The sequence below is a fragment of the Columba livia genome, chromosome 1 (assembly GCF_036013475.1).
Source record: "Columba livia isolate bColLiv1 breed racing homer chromosome 1, bColLiv1.pat.W.v2, whole genome shotgun sequence".
In the NCBI taxonomy this organism is placed as follows: domain Eukaryota; kingdom Metazoa; phylum Chordata; class Aves; order Columbiformes; family Columbidae; genus Columba; species Columba livia.
In genome coordinates, this window is record NC_088602.1 from 190,714,025 (window position 1) to 190,733,986 (window position 19,962).

Genomic DNA, 19,962 nt, shown 5'->3' on the forward strand with positions numbered 1-19,962 from the left:
AGGTACAAGAAAATACAAAAAAGGTTCTCAAAAGTCAAAAAAAAAAAAAAAAGGGGAAATAAAGAAAAAAAAGAAAAATGCAATGATGCAGAAGATTCTTTTGTTTCTCTGGAAACAGGTGTGGAGGATATAGCGTTTCATTCTTGTCAAGGAGAGCTCATTCTGGAAATTGCTTTAAAGCCCAAGAAATGTTTCATTGCTGTAACAGCTTCAGTTTAAAATGGGACACTGAAGTCACTTGTGCCTGTAAGAGAATATTCCTTTCTGCCTATTCCCACTTTGTTCCTCTCTGATTCCCTTTCCCTGCACATTCTTTACTGATTTTTGTGTAGTCCCACGGGCTTCTCTCAAATTTCCCAAATCCTCACGTTCCTCTTGTTTTCCCCTTCTTACCAGCTACTAAGTCCAGGTTTGCCATCGCCAAAACTATGTCTACTTATCAAGCAGCTGCTCTCACCTTCAGCATACCCTTACATTATCCTTTCCTCAAAAATGGAAGATTCAGAAAAAACATAAAGGAAAAGCATAAACTGAATGCAGTTTTAATAGTAAAACAAGTGTCTTGAAGGAAGCAGAGCAACTGGGACAACAGAAGAAACTAAAACCAAAGTAATTAGACACAGAAACCCCATGCTCATCACCTTTGAGAATGATCCTGATTGTACTGTGTTAAACACTGTGTTTCCACAGAGTGTATTAGTGAACATAAACCAGCTGATACCAGGCAATTTACCATGCTGATACCAAATCAATGCATCTGCTCAGGTCAGTGCACTCCCCTGAGGGAATGCATGCTGGATAGAGGAACACTTGGGCAGCTCCTGTGCCACCAACTTGTGCTGTGGCTCTGTGGGACTCAGTGCCCTGCTGGTGCCCACGCAGGCTCGCTCTGGACAGGAGATGTACTCCTGGAAAAGTGCAGCTCCTGAGTAGCTGTGAATCACTGCAAATGTCATTGTGATGACAGGAGCACCACACACGGCGCCACTCCAGAGCTTGCCCAACATGACAAGAGGCTGCTAAGTTATAAACACTCAGCTGTCCTGTGGTTGGTGTGCGTGGCCCTGAGGCAAGATGTCTGCTGCCTGGTGCAGGCAGTACGACTGCACGCTAAGTTAAAAGAGGAGCCATGGGACTGTGCTGGCCATGGCCTTTCATCTCAAGACAGCTGGAATAATAATAATAATGATATATATGTGCGACTGTGTTGGTGGGACTTGAAAGTATGTAATGCTGTACCACAGGATACTCTTGCAAAATGTAGTGTGAATGTGGCTGTTGCGCTCCAAAGTAGTCTGGGACTTCTCCAGGATGGATGTGACAGGAACATGCCTTCCCGCCTGGGCACTGACATGTTCATCTCAACAAGGGAAATCTGTGTGGAGTTCTGTGCCTAAACTCCTACACAACAAGCCACAAAATCCATATCTGGCTGCTCAGGTATGCTCAGGTGATACACCTGTCCTAACTTTTATTTCAATGGTGGAAATATATTAGCGGTTGCTTTTGAAATGGGCCAAGTGTGTAGCCAAGCATGCAAAATTTGTGAAGGCAGAGAGCAATGAAAAAGGGACTTGAGCTGGTGGTCCAGAGATCAGGCTTGACCCAAGAGAAGATGGAGAATGGGAAATACTGGATTTTGTGCTGTTCTCTAGGGTCTACCTCTGCATTTTATTAAAAAAAAAAAACCCTGAGTAGCTAGGCTACCGTCCTGGAATGTGCAAGATTTGGACTCAGACCTTCTTGGACTGAGAAATGTTTAGAATTTGGCTTTTCTATAACCTTGACTAGTGCTCTCGTAAAGCTTTAGGGCTCAAAGTGTCTATATTACTAAAGTGCATAAGGAGGCACTTCCTATCAAAGGTATTTTTTGAGTGTTTATTCTTAAGATGGAGGGAACATCAGTAGAAGCAGGACAGTATATAATTTGCTGTCATCTGTTCTTCAGGGATGAAGTAGTAAAAACTTCAAACACAAGACAAATGTTGATTAAAATGTAGGTAAGGTGTAGTGAGGAACAAGGAATATAAGGAATCTGTTATCAATAAATTATTTTCAAGAATAATTGTAAAGAATCAGGGACCTATTTGAGCAGAGAGCCTTGAAGGGCTAGTGCCCATATAAATTTCACATTCATAGATGCTCCTACGTAACAGACACTTTTCAAAAAACCATGGTATTGATCTATTATACTGCCCAGCTTTTAGTGGGAATGTTTGCCTAGTGGGGGTTCCGTAACCTGATGTAATAAAAACAATGGATGAACACTGTAATTCCAGGATACAAATTATGTAGGAGTGGTAAAGTAGTTTGTGCTAGTTTAGACATAATTTTAAAAAACCTTACTGTCAAATAAACTAAATAACAATAAGGTTGTTGCCTGCTGAACTTAATAAATGTTTTTACAGAGACTGTCTGGACTCTGTTCCCACATAGCAATGCTATACTGCTAGAACAGTGCTGATAACCACTGTATTTAGAAGGGGACAGATGTGTGCTAAATAATACCAGAAACAGTGAGAGAGAATAAGTGAGTTACATCGGTCATTTCTGTGGAAACTGGAGGAGTGTTACCTCAGGGCTTGATGCAGAAACTAAATTTGTGAACACTAAAAATGACTGTTGCTTGGAGCAAGTGGTCACAGACCCCATAGGAAGAGCAAGAACGCTTGGTGCCTTTCCAAGCAGCCACTCAAAAAGCTGCTCTTCAATAGTGGCATGAGTTCAATGTCCAAAAAATTGTGTTATGCTGGTGTATAAGTAAAAAAGGAAATATATAGAATGAATAGGTCTCCAAAAGGAAATTAAAAGCAACAATTGAAAGGGTAGAGCCTTTCCAGTAACAAGGAGCTGCTTTAAAAGTAATATAGGAGGAACTCAGGACAGTACGTAAGGTCTCTACCTGTAAGAAAACATCTTTTTGCACCTCCCAATGCAATATTTTTAAGAAAGCTCAATACCATCCTTTTTTAAACAAAGATGAGAAGGAAGCCTCTGAAAACATCTATGGAGCTGACTAGAGGAGATATGAAATGACACCTTTTTCTCAAGGAATTTTAATGGCACAGTAACAAAATTAAGTGCTTGCTTGCAGTAGAGTTCATTATGAGGGAACCTACTGAAGGGTGATTTGGAAGAATTGTCTCAGATCTAAGTTTAAAACAAATAATTCAAAAGAATAAGACTAATATCTGAAACAGTGATCAAACAGGATTTTATAGGGTCACATAAACTGCAATGGAAATGAAGATGCAAACCCACTGCCTGTGTTGTGTGCTGAGCTGCCTTGCCAGCAGTAGACATACTGGTAAAAGATATACTAAGGCAAGTGAAAATTGCTTTTTGGTAGAGGGCTTTCATGCTTCTGATGATTCTGTCAACATCACTATGCTGTTACTTAAATGATATTGATCTGTTCACTGCTGAATATTGTGTGTGGGACCACCTATTTTACAAAAGGCTATGGCAAAAATGAAGAGATGTACTCTTAATCTTAGAAAGAATAGGTGAGATATGCTAGAAATCAGTAAAATTGTGACTGTTTTGGCAAAGGTGAGATGAGAATGAATATTCTCTATTTTTTCTGAAGTAAGAACAAGGGGGGAACCCAGCTGAAATGTTTGGAAGCAGTTTGAAAATGAAAACAAAGCAAATACACATAGTTTCATTGTGTAACTCATTGCCATGAGAAGTTTTGAAAATCAAAAGGATAAATAGATGCAAAGAGTTGTTGTACAAATTCATGTAAGAAAGATACAGAAGCCGCTATTAAAAGCAGTGATGTGCATGTGGCTTTCAGTTCAGGAAATCCTTAAAATCCACATCATTAGAATTTGGCAACATATAGGTTAAAATATTCCATGGAAGCAGCGTATTTAAACTTCTTTCTTATTTTTCTTAAGCATCCATTACTGAACCTGTTTGGCACAGGGGAGTGGACCGGCAGATCTTTGTTCTGGTGTATTATTATGTATAGATGACAAAATTTGTTATTTTTTAAACCAAAATAATCAAATAACGATTTGTTCAGTACTGTGATTGATACTGCTCTCTGTCTTCCAAAAATAAAGTCTTGTTGGAAATGTGACAAAGTGCACCCTCATGTAAGTATCTAAAATACAATTATAGTAGGTACATGGGCAGACATTACCTGTTTATAGAAAAAAAAGATTGGTAAAGCCAGATCCTGGCAGATGGTGTTAATTGTGTATTTCTTAGTTTAACTGATGTCAAAGGTTTTGCAAGTGGGTTCTGGCACTGTCCTACTGAAAGATGCTTCTCTTAGTTGTGAGCAAGCCCTCTACGTGGAGGAATAACTCCCTATTCCACCAAGGGCAAAACGCCACATGTAGCCTCCATATGAACCACAGAGTGTGTTTTGGGAATGCTTGTTCCTTGTGAGGGGTAGTGGGACTATACCAGGTGGCACCCAGAAAGGCTCTCCTGAGCATTTTATTCTGCCAACAGGTATTGGGGAGTTGTGACTCACTTGTGCTCTGCTTTCAGAGCAGCTGGTGTTCAATTTCTGTGGCAAAGCATCCATACTTCCCGAGGGAGCTGGAGACGGGTTATGGAACAAGAGGCTCCTGCTGATACAATAAAATAATAGCGGAAAAAAGTTCAAGGCATAGATTTCTAGGGTAAAATAATCTGGTTTTCCTGCTGATGAAAACCAAGAAAGCAGTCTTCCAATACTACCACCTGAGCAAAGCTGTTTTTCTTTTTATTCAGTGCATTAGAAAAACAGAAAAGTGAGTAGACACAAGAATGCATTTGGATTCCAGTGAACCTGCCTGGTACATTGAGCCAGAAAAAAAAAAAACCACTTATACATAAAATCTATGGAAGTTTGCTAAAACTGATCTAAAGCTGACATGATGAAAACCAGGAGGAAAAGGCTTTTACTGTGATTGTCAGAAACTCACGTTTCCCATTTTTCACTACAGACCATAATAAATGAGTTGAACATGCTTTATATTTCCCACAACTAGTAATTTCCTGTCTTTGGAAAGTTTTAGAGGGAGGAGCTCAGAGGTGCTGTGGGAGGGACTAAAATTCATATTAAAGTTTTGGCATGAGAGAGAAAATTGTCAGAGTAGAAGGTTTCTTCTGAGGTTTTGCCTTTTTTTTTTTTTTCCCCTAATTTAGGATGATAAGTATTCATGGTCAGATTCTTCTAATAATGCTTTTTTGGAATTCTGATTGTCAGATTATTCCCAGGATTGAAGAATGTGGACTTTCATGTTCTCAGGTAATCTCTTACTTGTTCCTGTTTGCTCTCTACTAACATAGTAGTTGTATGTTGTGAAAATAATTGGAAGAAATGCAAGAAAGCAAAAATGGAAAAATATTTATTCTGTCCTGAACATTCACTTTATATTCCTGTCATTCTGAATTAAGTATCCAAAGTGGCAAAGATGACTGTTAGTGAGGGAGTAAGGAAATGTATCTTGCACTATTTCCAGCTGCTGTTGTTAGTACCCTTTTTTATTTGTCTTTTGTATTTGAAAAAAAAATGATTTAGTTCATATTAATCACTTTGGAGAGTCAGTTTTTACAACAGCAGTGGTGCCAAAGAGATGAGGGAGGGAGGACTGAGAGGTTTCAGAATTGCTAATTGTATTAGGAATATATGAAACACTGACTTTCCTGTGAACAAATGAATAAAGTGTGAGAAAGAGTGAACTCTGTTTTTCATTTTGTGGGACGAATGTAACTGCAGTATTAAATTTAATGACTTATGTATGTGCATAAATGTGGAGTGTGAACCAAACCATCTCTTTAAAAGCTTTGAATTTTGTATGTTTCAAATATGCCCACAAAGGGGCAGTATGGAGATGTTCTGCTTCTGTTGGCATCCTGAAACTGTAAAAATTGGAGTAAATTGAAAGATAAATTAAAAAAGGATAAAATAACAGGGAATCTGACTTCCAGTCTTATTAGAGGATGGTAACTCTGTACTTGCTGTGGAGAAGTGGAATTGATGGTATAAAAGAATTTGGCTGTCTGTACAGGCTTCTGCTTGAAGATGTCAGTGTTTAGGACAGGCAATGAGACATAATGAAGATTATCTAAATGTTGTGGTACTACTAAGATATTAAGTTAGTACATGTTACAGCAATTTATTCTATATTTTATGTGTGTATCCTAGAAAATATCAGGAATAAAGATGCTTATAAAATACTAGATTGAGGGAAAAAATACCCCTCTATATTTAAACTTGTTTTATATTCCTGCATTAAATTTCTGTAGTCTCTATCAATTTAGATGATGCTTTTAGAATAATAAGATATAGTCATAAGATATTAATCTCTAGACATATCTGAGCACTTTTCAAGAAGTATTATGTGCTTATGTTTATTAATGCAAAACCACATGCATTTAAAAAAATTTATGCTCCTTGGTCTGCTGCAATGAGAGTTCAAAATAGAAATGATTTTCTGTTCTAATTTATTCCTCCAAATAGTGTATGACTATCAGACTCAGCATGTAAAAAAACAATAGCAACATTATCTGATGAGATTCAGTCTAAGGGATAGGATTTACCTCTGGGGACCTTAAGGGACGTCTTTCTCTGTCATATGTGTTAGGTGTGCATGTTAGGAACACTGATTCACAGGATGCCCGAGATATAGACACAGCCCCGAGGTTTGGTGGGTGGTAGGCTGGAGCCCTTTATTTGCATTCAAGAATTTCTTACAACTTTTCCGATACTGAAGGTTGAACAACTGAGAAAGGTGTGGATTTTATTTTATTATTAGTTTTTTTAATTTACAGGGGAAATACATAGCTTCCAATATAATGAATCAATCAATCATTTGTGATGTTCAAGATAAGATTCAGTTCATGTTCTCTGTGTAATGTTTCTCCTAGTTGTATTCAGCAGAATCTTGAATGCGTTCATGGCTTTTTAGGACAAAAATATTTTCTCATTAGGAGCAATAATGGTCTCAATGGGACAAATTACTGCCAGCGTAGCATTTTCAGTCTAATGCAAAGCATTTTAGCTACATGAACTTTAGAGTCTCATGACTAGCTTGTTAGAGAAAACTTGCTTGTCCTTTGGAAGTAACTTCAGTTTCCCTATGTAACTGCCCACAATTTGTGACCTCAATCCCATTTCTACCTCAGTCACTTTAAAAGCGAGCAGTTTATCTTCTGCATAATTTATAACTCAACGGTCTTCATAGGGGCACTAACCAGGGGTTACAATTTATCTTTGTCCATGTGCAATATATGTGTTCTTGCCTTCTCCTATAGCACATCATGTCACAAAGTAGCGAATCAATGGCTTTTTTTCAAGCAATATGTTTAATGTTATAATGAGATATTGTAATTTTAAAACTATAAGAAGTTTTCTGTAGCTGATATGGCTACAAGTGAGTATTAAAGGGTTTTTTCCTTTACAAAGTTCTCCCATATTTTTTATAGGGGATTTCTCTTCTGCAGAGTCAACCCTGAGGCCGTGTGGTTTTTCATAAAGCAATAGGGGAATGAAAAGCAATTAATTTGCATTTTTCTGCATTTTTCAAAATATCTGTGTTCTCAAAAGGTTTTGAGTAGGTTTAATAACTGTTGAGTTTGACCAGCAGACTACAATTTGAGGTGGCTGTGTCCCTTGAATATTTGCAAGCAATTTTGACCTTCTCACGCAATCCTGATCTGAGTAAAGTGCTGGTTGTACTTCAGAGGGAAATAGTGGCATAACTGTTTTCAGGTATGTGACCTAAAAACCCTTACACCGAACTGTTTAGATTTTGGATCTTCTTACAAATTCATGGATCATTCTTAGTTTGCCATGAGTATTCAGCAAGACATCCTAGCATTGCCCTGTATAAGGCAATATCCAGGTTTCATTACTATAGCACAAACTGCACTTCTGTCCAGTACAGGAAAAGAAAAAACAAAAGGACTTTGGATGTTTATACAAGTATTACGTGAAGACTTAAACAGCATGAAAATATACAGTTGTGGGTTCAGCAATGGCAAAGGAACAACCAAGCTTTTATGTCTTACAATTGATTTCTCCTTCCTTATTTTAATGGCTTGGCTTTAGAGCTTGCGTGATATTCTGGTATTGAAAGGTTAAATACAATGGATTGGTCTCCATGCCTCACCCAACAGCAAACACAATTATCAACCAAGTTCCCCTGTAAAACATTGGGGAATCCCAGCCTGCAATTGAAATTGGGTTTGTGCACTACTCATTTTACAATCCACATTGTTTGCAGGCTGTACACAAAGCAACAGGCTTACACTAAATTTGATTCAACAGCTGGTAAAAATCAAGAGCCCTACATTTAAAAAAAAAAAATCTCCAGAAAATTATGAAATAGTATTTGTATTGTCTGCCATTAAATGTAGTGATGCTTCCAAAGTCCATGGGTAAAGAAGGAAACCCTAAACTGAATCTGGGATTTCCCTCCAATTATAAAGGTTATTGGCAGCAGATTCTTGATATAACTGCTGCCTGTTCATGCTATTCATAGTCAGATTATGTGGTGTTTCTTTACTGAATGTTTATGCCACAGATCAGACCAATCTGGCTGAATACTACCCACTGCAAAACCAGTGAGATAATACAGCCCTTAGGCTGCTAACTCGGCTGACATAAATCGACATTCTGTGTTCATTCTTTAGGTGAACAATTTCTATTTTAAAAGAAATCTCAAGCCTCTAAAAGATGGACATGATAATCCAGGTGACATGATTCAGTTGTTCTCTAAAATCTTATTGAAAAACTAGTTTTAGATGTGGAAAGTGTCTTAGGAGTCTGATCGGAGACCTGGTTTCCTCAGAATGAGAGATACAGCGTGAAATCCAAACACAGGAAGATGATTTATCACAGACTTTTTTGTGTATGCAATGATATACCTGATGACTGGAGGAGATGCATGAAAATATAAAACATAGCCTTTGCTAATATTTGCTGAGATGCAATACAACCCACGGCAGCATGCCCTAGGTAGAAAGCCTGGGTTTTGCATCCCTGCCTGTCATTGACTCACTTGTGTGGCCCTATTTGAGTAATTTCCTTTCGCCAGTTTTCACGAGCACAAAATAGTGCTGACCTTCCTGTGTATTAATTATGTGTTTTAATTAAGTGCTTTGAATACTATAATTAAGTGTTAAGTACTCATTAGTCAAACAAGTCATACTTAAGGGGCTCAATCATGTTGAATCACTGTATTAGAGTAATATAAATTATTTGCTTAGATATCACAGAATCACAGACTGGTTGGGGTTGGAAGGGACCTCTGGAGATCATCTGGTCCAACCACCCTGCTAAAGCAGGTTCACCTACAGCAGGTTGCACAGGAATGTGTCCAGGTCTCTTTTTAATATTTCCAGAGAAGAAGACTCCACAACCTCTCTGGGCAGCCTGTTCCAGTGCTCTGGCACCCTCAAAGAAAAGAATTTTCTCCTCATATTCAGATGGAACCTCCTGTGTTTCCGTTTGTGCCCATTACCCCTTATCCTGTCACTGTGCAGCACTTAAAAGAGTCTGACCACATCCTCTTGACACCCACCCTTGGGATATTTATAAGCATTGATAAGATCTCCTTTCAGTCTTCTCCAGGCTAAAGAGACCCAGCTTTCTCGGCCTTTCCTCATAAGAAAGATGCTCTAGGCCCCTAATCATCTTTGTAGCTCTCAACTGGACTCTCTCCAGTAATTCCTTGTCCTTCTTAAACTAGGGAGACCAGAACTGGATGCAGTACTGCAGATGTGGCCTCATCAGGGCAGAGCAGAGTGGCAGGATAACCTCCCTCGACCTGCTGGTCATACTCAATGCACCCCGGGATACCGTTCGTTTTCTTGGCCACATGGGCACGTGACCACGGTTAACTTCTTGTCCACCATGATTCTCAGGTCTTTCTCTTCAGTGCTGCTTTCCAGCAGCTTAACCCCTAACTTGTACTGGTGCCTGGGGTTATTTCTCCCCAGGTGCAGGACACTACACTTGCCTTCATTGAGCTTCATTGGGTTCTTCTCTGCCCAACTCTGCAGCCTGTCCAGGTTTCGCTGAATGGCAGCACAGCCTTCTGGTGTGTCAGAAAATCAGGACAATCAGCCACTCCTCCCAGTTTGGTACCATCAGCAAAGCTGCTGAGGGTGCATGCTGTCCATTAATTTAGGTCACTGATGAATAGTTTGAACAAGGCTGGACCCAACACAGACTCCTGGTGGACACCACTAACTACAGGCCTCCAACTAAACTGTGCCACTGATCACAGCCCTCTGAGCTCTGCCATCCAGCCAGTTCATGATCCATCTCACTGTCTACTCATCCAACCCACACTTCCTGACTGCACCTATGAAGATGTTGTGCGAGACAGTGTCAAAAGCCTTGCTGAATTCGAGATAGACAACATCCACTGCTCTCCCCTCATCTACCCAGCCAGTCACAGAAGTCTATCAGATTGGTCAAGCATGAATTCCCCTTGGTGAATCCATGTTGACTACTCCTGATAACATTATTTTCCTCCACATACTTAGAGGATACATCTAGAATGAGCCGTTCCATCACCTTTCCAGGAGGTGAGGTTGACTGGATTGTACTTTCCTTCTTGCCCTTTCTGAAGACTGGAGTGACATTGGCTTTCCTCCAGACCTCAGGTCACCTGTCTCCGTGATATTTCAAACATGACAGAGAATGGTTTAGCAATAACACATGCCAGGTCTCAGCACTCGTGGATGCATCCCATTGGGGCCTATGTATTTGTGAGTGTCCAGTTTGCCTAAATGATCTCTGACCTGATCATCCTCAGCCAAGGGAAAGTCTTTGTTTCTCCAGACTTTCTCTCTTACCTCCAGGGTCTGAGATTCCTGAGGGCTGACCTTAGCAGTAAAGATGAATCAGTAACTCTGCCTCCTCTCTATCCTCTGTCACCAGGCCACCCACCTCATTCAGCAGCGGGTCCACATATTCCCAAGCCTTCCTTTTGCTACTGCTTGCCTTCTCTGATGGCAGTCAGGAGACCTGCAGTTTTGCAAGCTTAGGTGATTTATCTCTTGGACTGTGTTTCACATTTGCTCTTTTAGGATAAAAAATAGCTTGGCAATGACACGAGACACTTAAGCTTCTATATTTCATATTCTGTCCTATGCTGCTGGTTGGGAGCCGTCCCATTTCCTCACTCCCTGAGAAGAAAATGGCCAGTGGCAGGTACAAGCAAGGACTTAAAAACTCTCCAGTGTTCCTCATTATTAGAGCATCTACCATCACTTATTCCAGGAGAAAAAGAAATGGAGAAAGCACTGCAATTCAGAACTTGCCAAAAATGCAACAATAGCGCTTTTTTTTCTTTCTTTCTCATTTTTCACTTCCTCAAGAACTCTGGAAAAAGGTTACAAGGTGTGGAAAGAGATAAGCCACCGGAGCAGCAAGAGCAGAGGTACTACAAACAGTCATGAAAGCTGGGGACACAAAATTAACAGATGTTGGAACCGGAACTGAGAAGGTGTCCTGAAGCTGAAACACAAAGCAGTGCTAGAAGCTTCACCACTGTCAGAGGGCAACATAAGTATGTGCAATCAGTATCTGTAGCTGGAGGTAAATGCTAAAAAAAAAAGGATGTATAAGCAAGCTCAGAAGGAGATGGGAGCATCTGACCTTTATTATTGGCAGTGAATTTTATCTCACAAATCTCTCAGCCCTGATCTTAAGGAAGAAAGATACCCTTCAGCTCCATTTGGACCCAGAGCTCAGGGGTGAATATTGAGATTTCAGAACAGGTGCTGTCCACAGCTGCAGAATGTTGCTGGCTGACTGACTGGTTTGCAGTTGGAAAGCTACTTGTAATTTGGTCAGGACAATTTTTCTAGGAGAGGTAGTAACTTTAACAAGAATTCTTGCAGTAAGAATTCTTGCGATAAGTATTGTTGCAGTAAAGTCTGGGATTAGCTTAATTTGTACATTTGCTGGAGCTGGCAATGCTGTACCTGTTACTTTGTCACGTTTGTTTATACTGTCCCATACTTCCTCTCTTGCCAGTATGTCTGTTCATGGAAGAGAACCAGGAATGGTCAAAAATGAGAAGAACCAAGAAGAGGTTTTAAAAGACTTCTTTCTGAGGATAGCTTTGGATTCTCCACTGCTTTTTGGCTCAGTATTGAGAAACTAGGCCTCAGTCCCAGATAGGTAGGGAACTTGGACCTAAGAATGGAGTTTCCTCCTATCCTTGACTGAAAATAGCTTAATTTCTGGCAGCCATGAATTCCCACACGCTGTGCTGTGGCTACCAGGCTGTTCAAACCAGGAACCCACAGTTGAAGGTTTATGCGTTTTGTTACCATCATCCCCACAAAAGATCCCTAGATTTTATATATCAACTCCGACACAGGTTTTTTCATAGTAGTTTTCATACTTTCAGGAAAATATTTGTCTTTGTAAAACCTTTTGTTTTCCTGATTTTGTTAACACTTATTTGCCGTTTTTTGAAGGCCAGGAAATTATTTGACATCTTAAAAACACAGAACAGAAAATATGCCCTGGACAGCACTGTGTTGCTGAGGAAGTTCCAGACCAGCTTTGAAGTACTTGGCTAGGAATTATCACAGAACCAGTAAATTCATGTAGACTCAGGTGTGATATGGACACATCACATCCTTGATTGTGCCTTCACAACTGTAGGAATTTAGTGGGCCAGAATTTCTGAGGTCATGAATAAGTTGGAAAGTCACTGTAACAAATGATGCTGAGCACTGGAATAGATTTCCTGCAGACCTTATAGAGATCTCCACACAGGCTAAACAAATATCTCTTGGATATGTCTCTGATAAAGATTGTTCTTCCTAAGGCAGAAATTTATTGTAGATGGCATCTTGAGTTCTTTTCTAACCCTAATATCTCTGCTTTCATGCATAATTTTCTCTTTTGTGGGATCTAAAGATTTTTTTGAGTCATAATTAACTCATTCCTCTGGAACAGTCAACGGAGTCTAAGACCCGTCTTGCTTTGTTCTTGCTGTGCCCTTTTAGCATGTGAAATATGGGACTCACCGTAAAAGCTATGGAACATACAATCTTATTCAGGAAGTGTCTGTGGAAAAATGAAGAGAATTTTAGTTCTACTTTGCAGATTATCTGTGGCTCTTTCTCTTGCAAGAAAAAGTTTCAACTTAGTTGCTTTGAGTACATATGGTAAATTTCAATAATTTCTGGAAAACTGATCGTCTTGGAGTTGCCTCTACTTGCCTGCACGTTTTCAGAAAGTATGAATCATAGAAACAACATTGTACACTACTAGATGTGCATTCATTGTCTTTTCTTGGAAAAACTTTGAGGAAATAGAATTTATTGCAGTTAATACATTTCACTGTCTCTAGTTTTGTTTTTTGCTTTCATCCCTACATATGCAAACTTCCTCGATCTTTTTCCCCCTTCATCTCCCTGATCGCAATGGCAGATTGCAATGGCAGATTTCTTCATTACTTTTCAAATTTTAAAAACCTTGTATTATATTTTTTCCTCTTTTTTTTTTTTTTTTTACATTTATTTTTGCAATTCACATTATAGTGTCATGCTTCATGACACTATAATGGTGGGTAGTAGGTGTTCTTTTATTTTTTTCCCTCATTTTCAGTATATTATGTTTACATATAATAGAATAATTTTTAAACCATGGTCACATTTGCATCAACCATTCAGTTTGCCTTTGTGGCTTATTTTCTCCTCCACTTAGGGAGAAAAAACCACATACACTTTTTAGGCAAGTGTGTACCATAGGTGCTTTTCATTGAGTAAGCGCTATAATTAAAAATGAGACATGGGATGAAGCAACATATGCAGGTACTGAACACTGATAGGTTTATGAAGCTGGGGCCATGCCCAGGAATTATCGCTGTCTCTAGAGACAACAGAGTGTTGAGGAGAGGCAGCTGAAACAATGCTGCTGTTGCGAAGTTGGTGGAATCTTGCCTTTTCGGAAGTCCTTCTTTTGGACCTCTGCCTCCTTTAACTGGACTGTGCTAACTTTAGCAACTACAGTATGTGGAAGGTACAGAAGGTGAAGCCAAACTATATGACTATTCCACGTTTTTTTGTTGTGTTTTTTTTTTTTTTCCCTCCTTCTCCCCACTCCCAAATTCCCACAAAATTATGTGTTAACAGTAAAAAGCTAAACAGACAGTGTAAAGACTTTATGAGTAATTATTTTTTATTTTGTATTTTATATGATTTAGTCTTCCTGATTAATTCACAACTGGCTTCTATATTGGTTGTCTCAGACTGCAAATGTTTCAGCTGAAATGCACAGATGTTTCCAGTAGGCCTTCTCTGCATGCCAAATTCTGAATGGTTTTTAATTTTTCATGTACTCACACTGCTAGCTATTTCAGGGAAAGGTATTTTTGGCTTTTGTTGCTCTTGATAGGGTAGAAAAGACATGTATGGAGAGATCGTGCTATAAGACTTCTGATGTAGGATTAAGACTTTCAGGTGCCATAACAATACAAATATGAATAGTTAGGAAATAATCCTCTCTTTCAAAAATTTTCAAGTATAAAGCTGCAAAAAAGCTGTGGCTAGAGTGTTTCTGTAACTCAAGCAAGCACAATTAAAGCGACTCAGGCATGTTTATCATTGTCTTTAATGGAAGCAGTTCATTAATTGATGCTGTGGCACGAGGAAGGAATGCAGTGGCCTCTCAGGGTTGCCATCCCCTACTACTCTACCAGTGCTTCTAGATGGCCTGAGGAATCATTTGTGCAGCCTTACAACAACATAAGCTAAGGCTACAATAAAACCAAAGCCAACATTGAAAAATATTTCTCAGCAGGAAGAGCTATAATCAAGGGTAGTTCCAAGTTAATTTAGGTATGAGATTCTTCTTTGTTTAAGGAGAAGAGGGAGAAACACCATTTTTATGGGAGCTACAAAAACCATAAACGTGCTCCTGCATTTATCTCCATGGCTCAGCCCTGATGTGCTCTCTAAAGTCTTTAAACTGTTAAAATACATTATTGGCAAGTGTGCTTCGATGTTCTAAATTTTACTCCAACTTTGTGATCCGTGCTGGCAAGGTTGAGATTAACAAGTTCATTTTTTTTTAAGGCTCTCTGCCCCCAACATTTCCGGATAGTATCTGTAAGACATCGACCCATTCTGTGACCCTGCTCTTTTCCTATGATTCCAGGTTATTAAATACAAATTAAATGGAGATCATGAGAAAGCATTAGCAACTTCTCAGGGCAGTATGAGAAACCAGCATGGTCAGCATGGTGCTGCCCCAGGTTAGGCAAGGGAAAAAGTTAAGCACTGAGTTAGTCTGAGCTCCACTCTCCAGAGCCCAGGCACCTGAGTTGTGAGCCAGAGTCTGACATTCTCTATTCAGAGCACTTGCCAAGAGCCACTCTTCCAAAGTTGCAGTTTCTGTTTTTTTTTTTTTTTTTTTTTTTTTCTGATGACTGCTTAAAATAAAATGTAAATGACCTCTGAAGTAGGAAACAGATGTCCCATTTGAATGTTGAAAGCATTCTACTTTAAAAATTAAGCTGTATCTTGGCTGTCCTTCTCTCAGACCTTCATTCTTGCATTTCCTCTCTATACAATATCGCTGCTCTGACAAGAGGCCTGGGAAGCCCTCTTGTATACCGGGCAGTGTGGCAAACAGACAATTTAGGGTTAGAACTGCTTCAGGCTAAGGAGGATGTTGAACCTCGCTGTCCTTTGAGACAAGGACATGGAAGCTAGAGTATTAAAGTGGGAACATGCCCATATTCCCCTTCCTTCTTCTAATATTTCCAGTTTGAAAGAAGCTGTGCGTGAGCTTTGTTTGTTTGACCCCTACGACTGTTGAATCTCCTCAAGCCACCTGCTACACTGGGGGATGCAGGTATCTCACAAGTGACTGTGTGCTCTCCCAAAAAGCTTTTGTCATTCCAGCTTTGTTTGGGTTGTGAACTAGACACCAAACTACATGCATCCAGGGAGCTTTCAGACCAGAAAAGGAGATAGGTGCCTAATAAGCTTATGCGCCTCTAGTGTAGAGGGGGCAATTAATAAGGTATTATAGATCATGACGTTTGTCTGAGATTACCACGGTTTGCTTAAATCATGTTTCAGGTACGGAAATCCTCTTTTTGATTTGGTTGACAATCTTATTTTGCAAATGATGGAAAACCTTGTCTTAATTTCACTACCAGTAGTAGTGCAAAATTTGCACAGCCAAAGTGCCTTACTTGGAAATAATGTGACAGTTTTCTCATGGAGAAAGCTGAAATTTCTAGAGGCAAAAAATTTTTCCCCACTTGGATCTCATTCAAAGTTCATTCAAATTGGTGGAAAGAGTTTCAATCAACCATAGTCCTCCACAACTTGTGAATGTGAGCAGGATGGAACTTACCGTTTGTAAAGGTCATAGTGTAGGGCAGAGTGCTGTTCTGCTCCTGGGACTGACTCTAAACATAAAAGATCAGTAGTCTATTAGAGCAATCTGGTGAGGATTTCACTGTGTGTGCCAGAGCACTGGGAAGCCAGGCCTACAATATATTCCCTCTTTTACTGAGCAACAGTGTAAGGATGTATAAGAAGACAGTAAATTGAACAGGAAAAGATCTTCAGGCCAAAAGAAAAACAAGTATTTCCAAAAGAAATAGCCACTTCCTCCAGCAGCAACAGGAGCATTTCTATCCTGGATGGTCTCTTCTCATGAACTTCACTTCAATTCTGCTTTTTTCTTTATCCCTCTTCTGTGACAATCTCATGGCCCACGGATTCCAGTCACCTCTGAGGCTCCAAGTCTCAGTTCTGTCAGTGCTGCTGAGGGATCTTAACTAAATTTTTCTTGCAGCTTCTTTTGTGTTATAGAGATCATTATACGGTCCTAACCTCGAAGCATGGGATATCCATGGTTGTTTGGAGAGCTTATGGACTCTACATCCTCCAGTTTTTCAAGCAATGGCCAAAGTAATGGCTGAATTGATTTGATGTTGGTGACAGTATTGCATCTAGCAGGAGGCTGGACTTAATGACCTCCAGAGACCCCTTCCACTCTAAATTTGTTTGACTCCATTTTATCATACTACATATGAAATTTCCAGTCATTCATTGGAAGAATCATTAATGCTGTGTTAGAATGTCCCTGTCTCATTGTTAGGCTAGAAGTGCTGATTTGGTGGATTAGTTGTCCTTTCAAGTAGCTGAGTGATCTGAAATTTTTGGAACTCCATGTGTGGGATTGTTCTGATTTATACCAGCTGAGGGTATGGCATTCAAATTCCATTTTAATTTTACTTTGTCTATTATATGCAATTCTATTTTGTTAACAACTTGTATTAGTATTTTAGGAAATGTAACATGAAAATTATTGACTTTTTTGTCTTATTATTTTTCTGTTGTTTTTATTTCTAAAGAAAAAAAAAGCTAGAGTATAGTGTTGCTTCAAGCAAATTCTGCTTCTTGCCCTGGAATTGGAGCATACAATAGAACAGGCAGCTTTTATTTCAGCCTGTCATAGCTCCTTTTGGTCTAATGAATCAAGTGGTTTCTGTGTAGGCCGTTTTTGTATCACAGCATGATTTTTACACACAATTCACTTAAAAAAAAAATACAAGGAGGAAATTTTCTTCCCAGTCGTGAGGATGAAAGCAATATTATTTTGACCATGCATTCACTTATAGGAAAAATGCACATCACTGCAAAGTGTTCCCAGAAATATAATTACTGTGCTGCCAACTCTTTCACTTGTTTGTCTTTGTAAAAGGGATCCAGCAGCCACAGTGATGGTGAGAAAACGTTATATGCCACATGCAGTCCAGACAAAATACGGGACAGTCCATTTAAAATATGGAAACAGGATTCCTCTGCATCAATATAGTACAGGAGGAAGAACATACTGACTTGAAGACAGAAATCTCTGTTATACCTGAATAGTTGCAGATAAATGGAAGGACAAACATCTAAGGAGCCTGAGGATCTCGTGTTAGTCATTGCTCCTGCACTACTGGGGTGCTGCTGGGCTGTAGCTGAAGTGTTGGCCTTGCGACAATCAGCAGGTTGTGGAGGACAGGTCCATACATTTGCATATACATGTGAAATGGCAAATGGTGCAGGAAACAGCAACTGGTACAAGGCTATGCTTTAGACTGTTGTGGAGCCTTACTGAAGCAGTAAACCAAATAATCTCTTCCATGTTTGTTCATCATCAGTTCACCATTTAGTTGAGAAAACTTTAATATGTCATTAAAACAGGGAGATGTTACCTTGCTCTGTTGGACACAAGCCAGCTCAAATTCAATAAGTGTGTGACCTCGTTAGCACTGTACTGAGCCAGCTTAACATCCCACTTCTCAGCAGTACTTATCCTCTCAGGTTCAGCACTGCACTAATGTGATGGGCTCATTTTTGTTCAGCTTGGAATGCACACAGAGGGGCTCAGAGCTGAATAACGTATAGGCATGACTCTGTTTTGTTTTTAGCATTCTGTAAAAATTTCCAGCAATATCTAGGCCGTATTGTAGAAGCAATAGTTTCAAGTAGTCCAAAATAATGCTTTGCCATAAGTTCAGGTGCCTATGTCTTTTCTGCATGGATGACAGTCCAAATATTTCATTCTGCTGTTGCTTAGCTGATCCCATTGCACACTGTTCACATGTATCTGATTACCACACTGTCAGTCAAAGTTGAAGAGCAACCTTGTGGTTTGCCAAGAATTAAAAAGGATCATCAGTAAGATAGTTTTACTTTGGCAATGAAAGTAATTAGGCATGACATCAAAACAAATGCAGTTGCTCCTATTGATAAAAGGTATTTTTGAGATGCTGTATCAGCAATACTAACTATGAATTTTTAAGAGTTCTAGATTTTCATATTGTTTGTATTTATTATCTCTGTGCTTTCTCTTGCTATACAGAATTCTGTTTCCTTACATTTGGTAAGATAAGTACAGGGGTGATCTTTAGAAGAATAGAATGAGAAAAGTCCTGCGAGGTTCAAATCCCCACCAGCATCATGTAAAGTGCAAAGCCATTATCTCCTTCACCTATGAAAATAGCTCTGGAAAAAGTTAAAGCATACTCGTTTTTTTCCATTTGTTAAGTTCCCCCTAGATAGCTTCTGGGACTGAATGCAGGAAGAAATTACAGTCATTTGTTTATGGTCAGAGGAGCTCTTATGATGCAGCTCTAAATCCTCTCTGTTTCCATCCAAAGTGTTTAAATTGTATAGATCCATAACACTTTGCGTGTGGCTGTCCACTGCTCAAAGACCTTTTCTTTATGGAGGTGATTGAGATCACATTAGCATTGTCTAGTTTGTCACTAGAGGCCATGAGAAATCATTTAGGAGTCTTATGACCCAGCATCTGTTGGCTCTTCCCTCCATGAACTGAATGGGGTGAGCAGATGGAGAAAAGAAAGCTGCTGGTAGATTGCCTACATAGAAAGGGGTAAGTATCTCCCTCTGTTTCGGAGGATAACTACTGATTTGACATGGTTGTGGTGCTCCCAAATGAGAAAAAAATATCACCACTTTACAAGGCTCCAAATGAACCCTTGTAGGAAACCATCTTCAGAATGGTGTATGGTTCTGGTCACTCCATTGGGAAAGATGCATTAAAGTGGAAACAGCTGCTGAGAAGGGTGATGGTAAAAAGGAAAGCCTGTTTTATTAGGGAGGAATAAAAGAACTTGGCTTTTATAGTCCACAAAAAAGCTGAGAAAAGTTATATTACTGGCTGTGGACAAATGGAAAGTAAATTCCAGGGTGAAAAGCATCTGTTTAAGTGGAAAGATAATGGGTGCTATCAGAAGCTGACCATTTCTGTGTTCAAGTTAGAAATGAAAAGATTTGGTGCTGTTAGAGAACAGGGCTTCTGGAGTAGCCTCGGCTATTGGAGCAGTGCACACAAAAACCTGACTGATTTTAAAATGAAGCTTCACTAGTTTTTGAAAGGAATTAGATGACGTAGTATCTGTGGTTATTGGGGGTTAGACCCAGTGATCTGGGAGATCCTTTCTA

General features: G+C 39.5%; 1 protein-coding gene across 3 annotated transcripts in view; it reads left to right on the forward strand.

Moving 5' to 3' along the window:
- The first annotated feature begins 5,031 nt into the window (after window positions 1–5,031).
- IL17REL (interleukin 17 receptor E like) overlaps window positions 5,032–19,962 on the forward strand; it is a 45,500-nt gene continuing 30,569 nt past the window's right edge. For 2 of the 3 annotated variants that reach the window (XM_021298398.2, XM_013369705.3), the window contains exon 1: window positions 5,032–5,251. In XM_021298398.2, the coding sequence (XP_021154073.2) occupies window positions 5,150–5,251 (102 nt within the window). In that variant the 5' untranslated portion in view covers window positions 5,032–5,149. The remainder of the gene's footprint in view (window positions 5,252–19,962) is intronic. The other variant, XM_065048937.1, reaches the window with a different exon arrangement.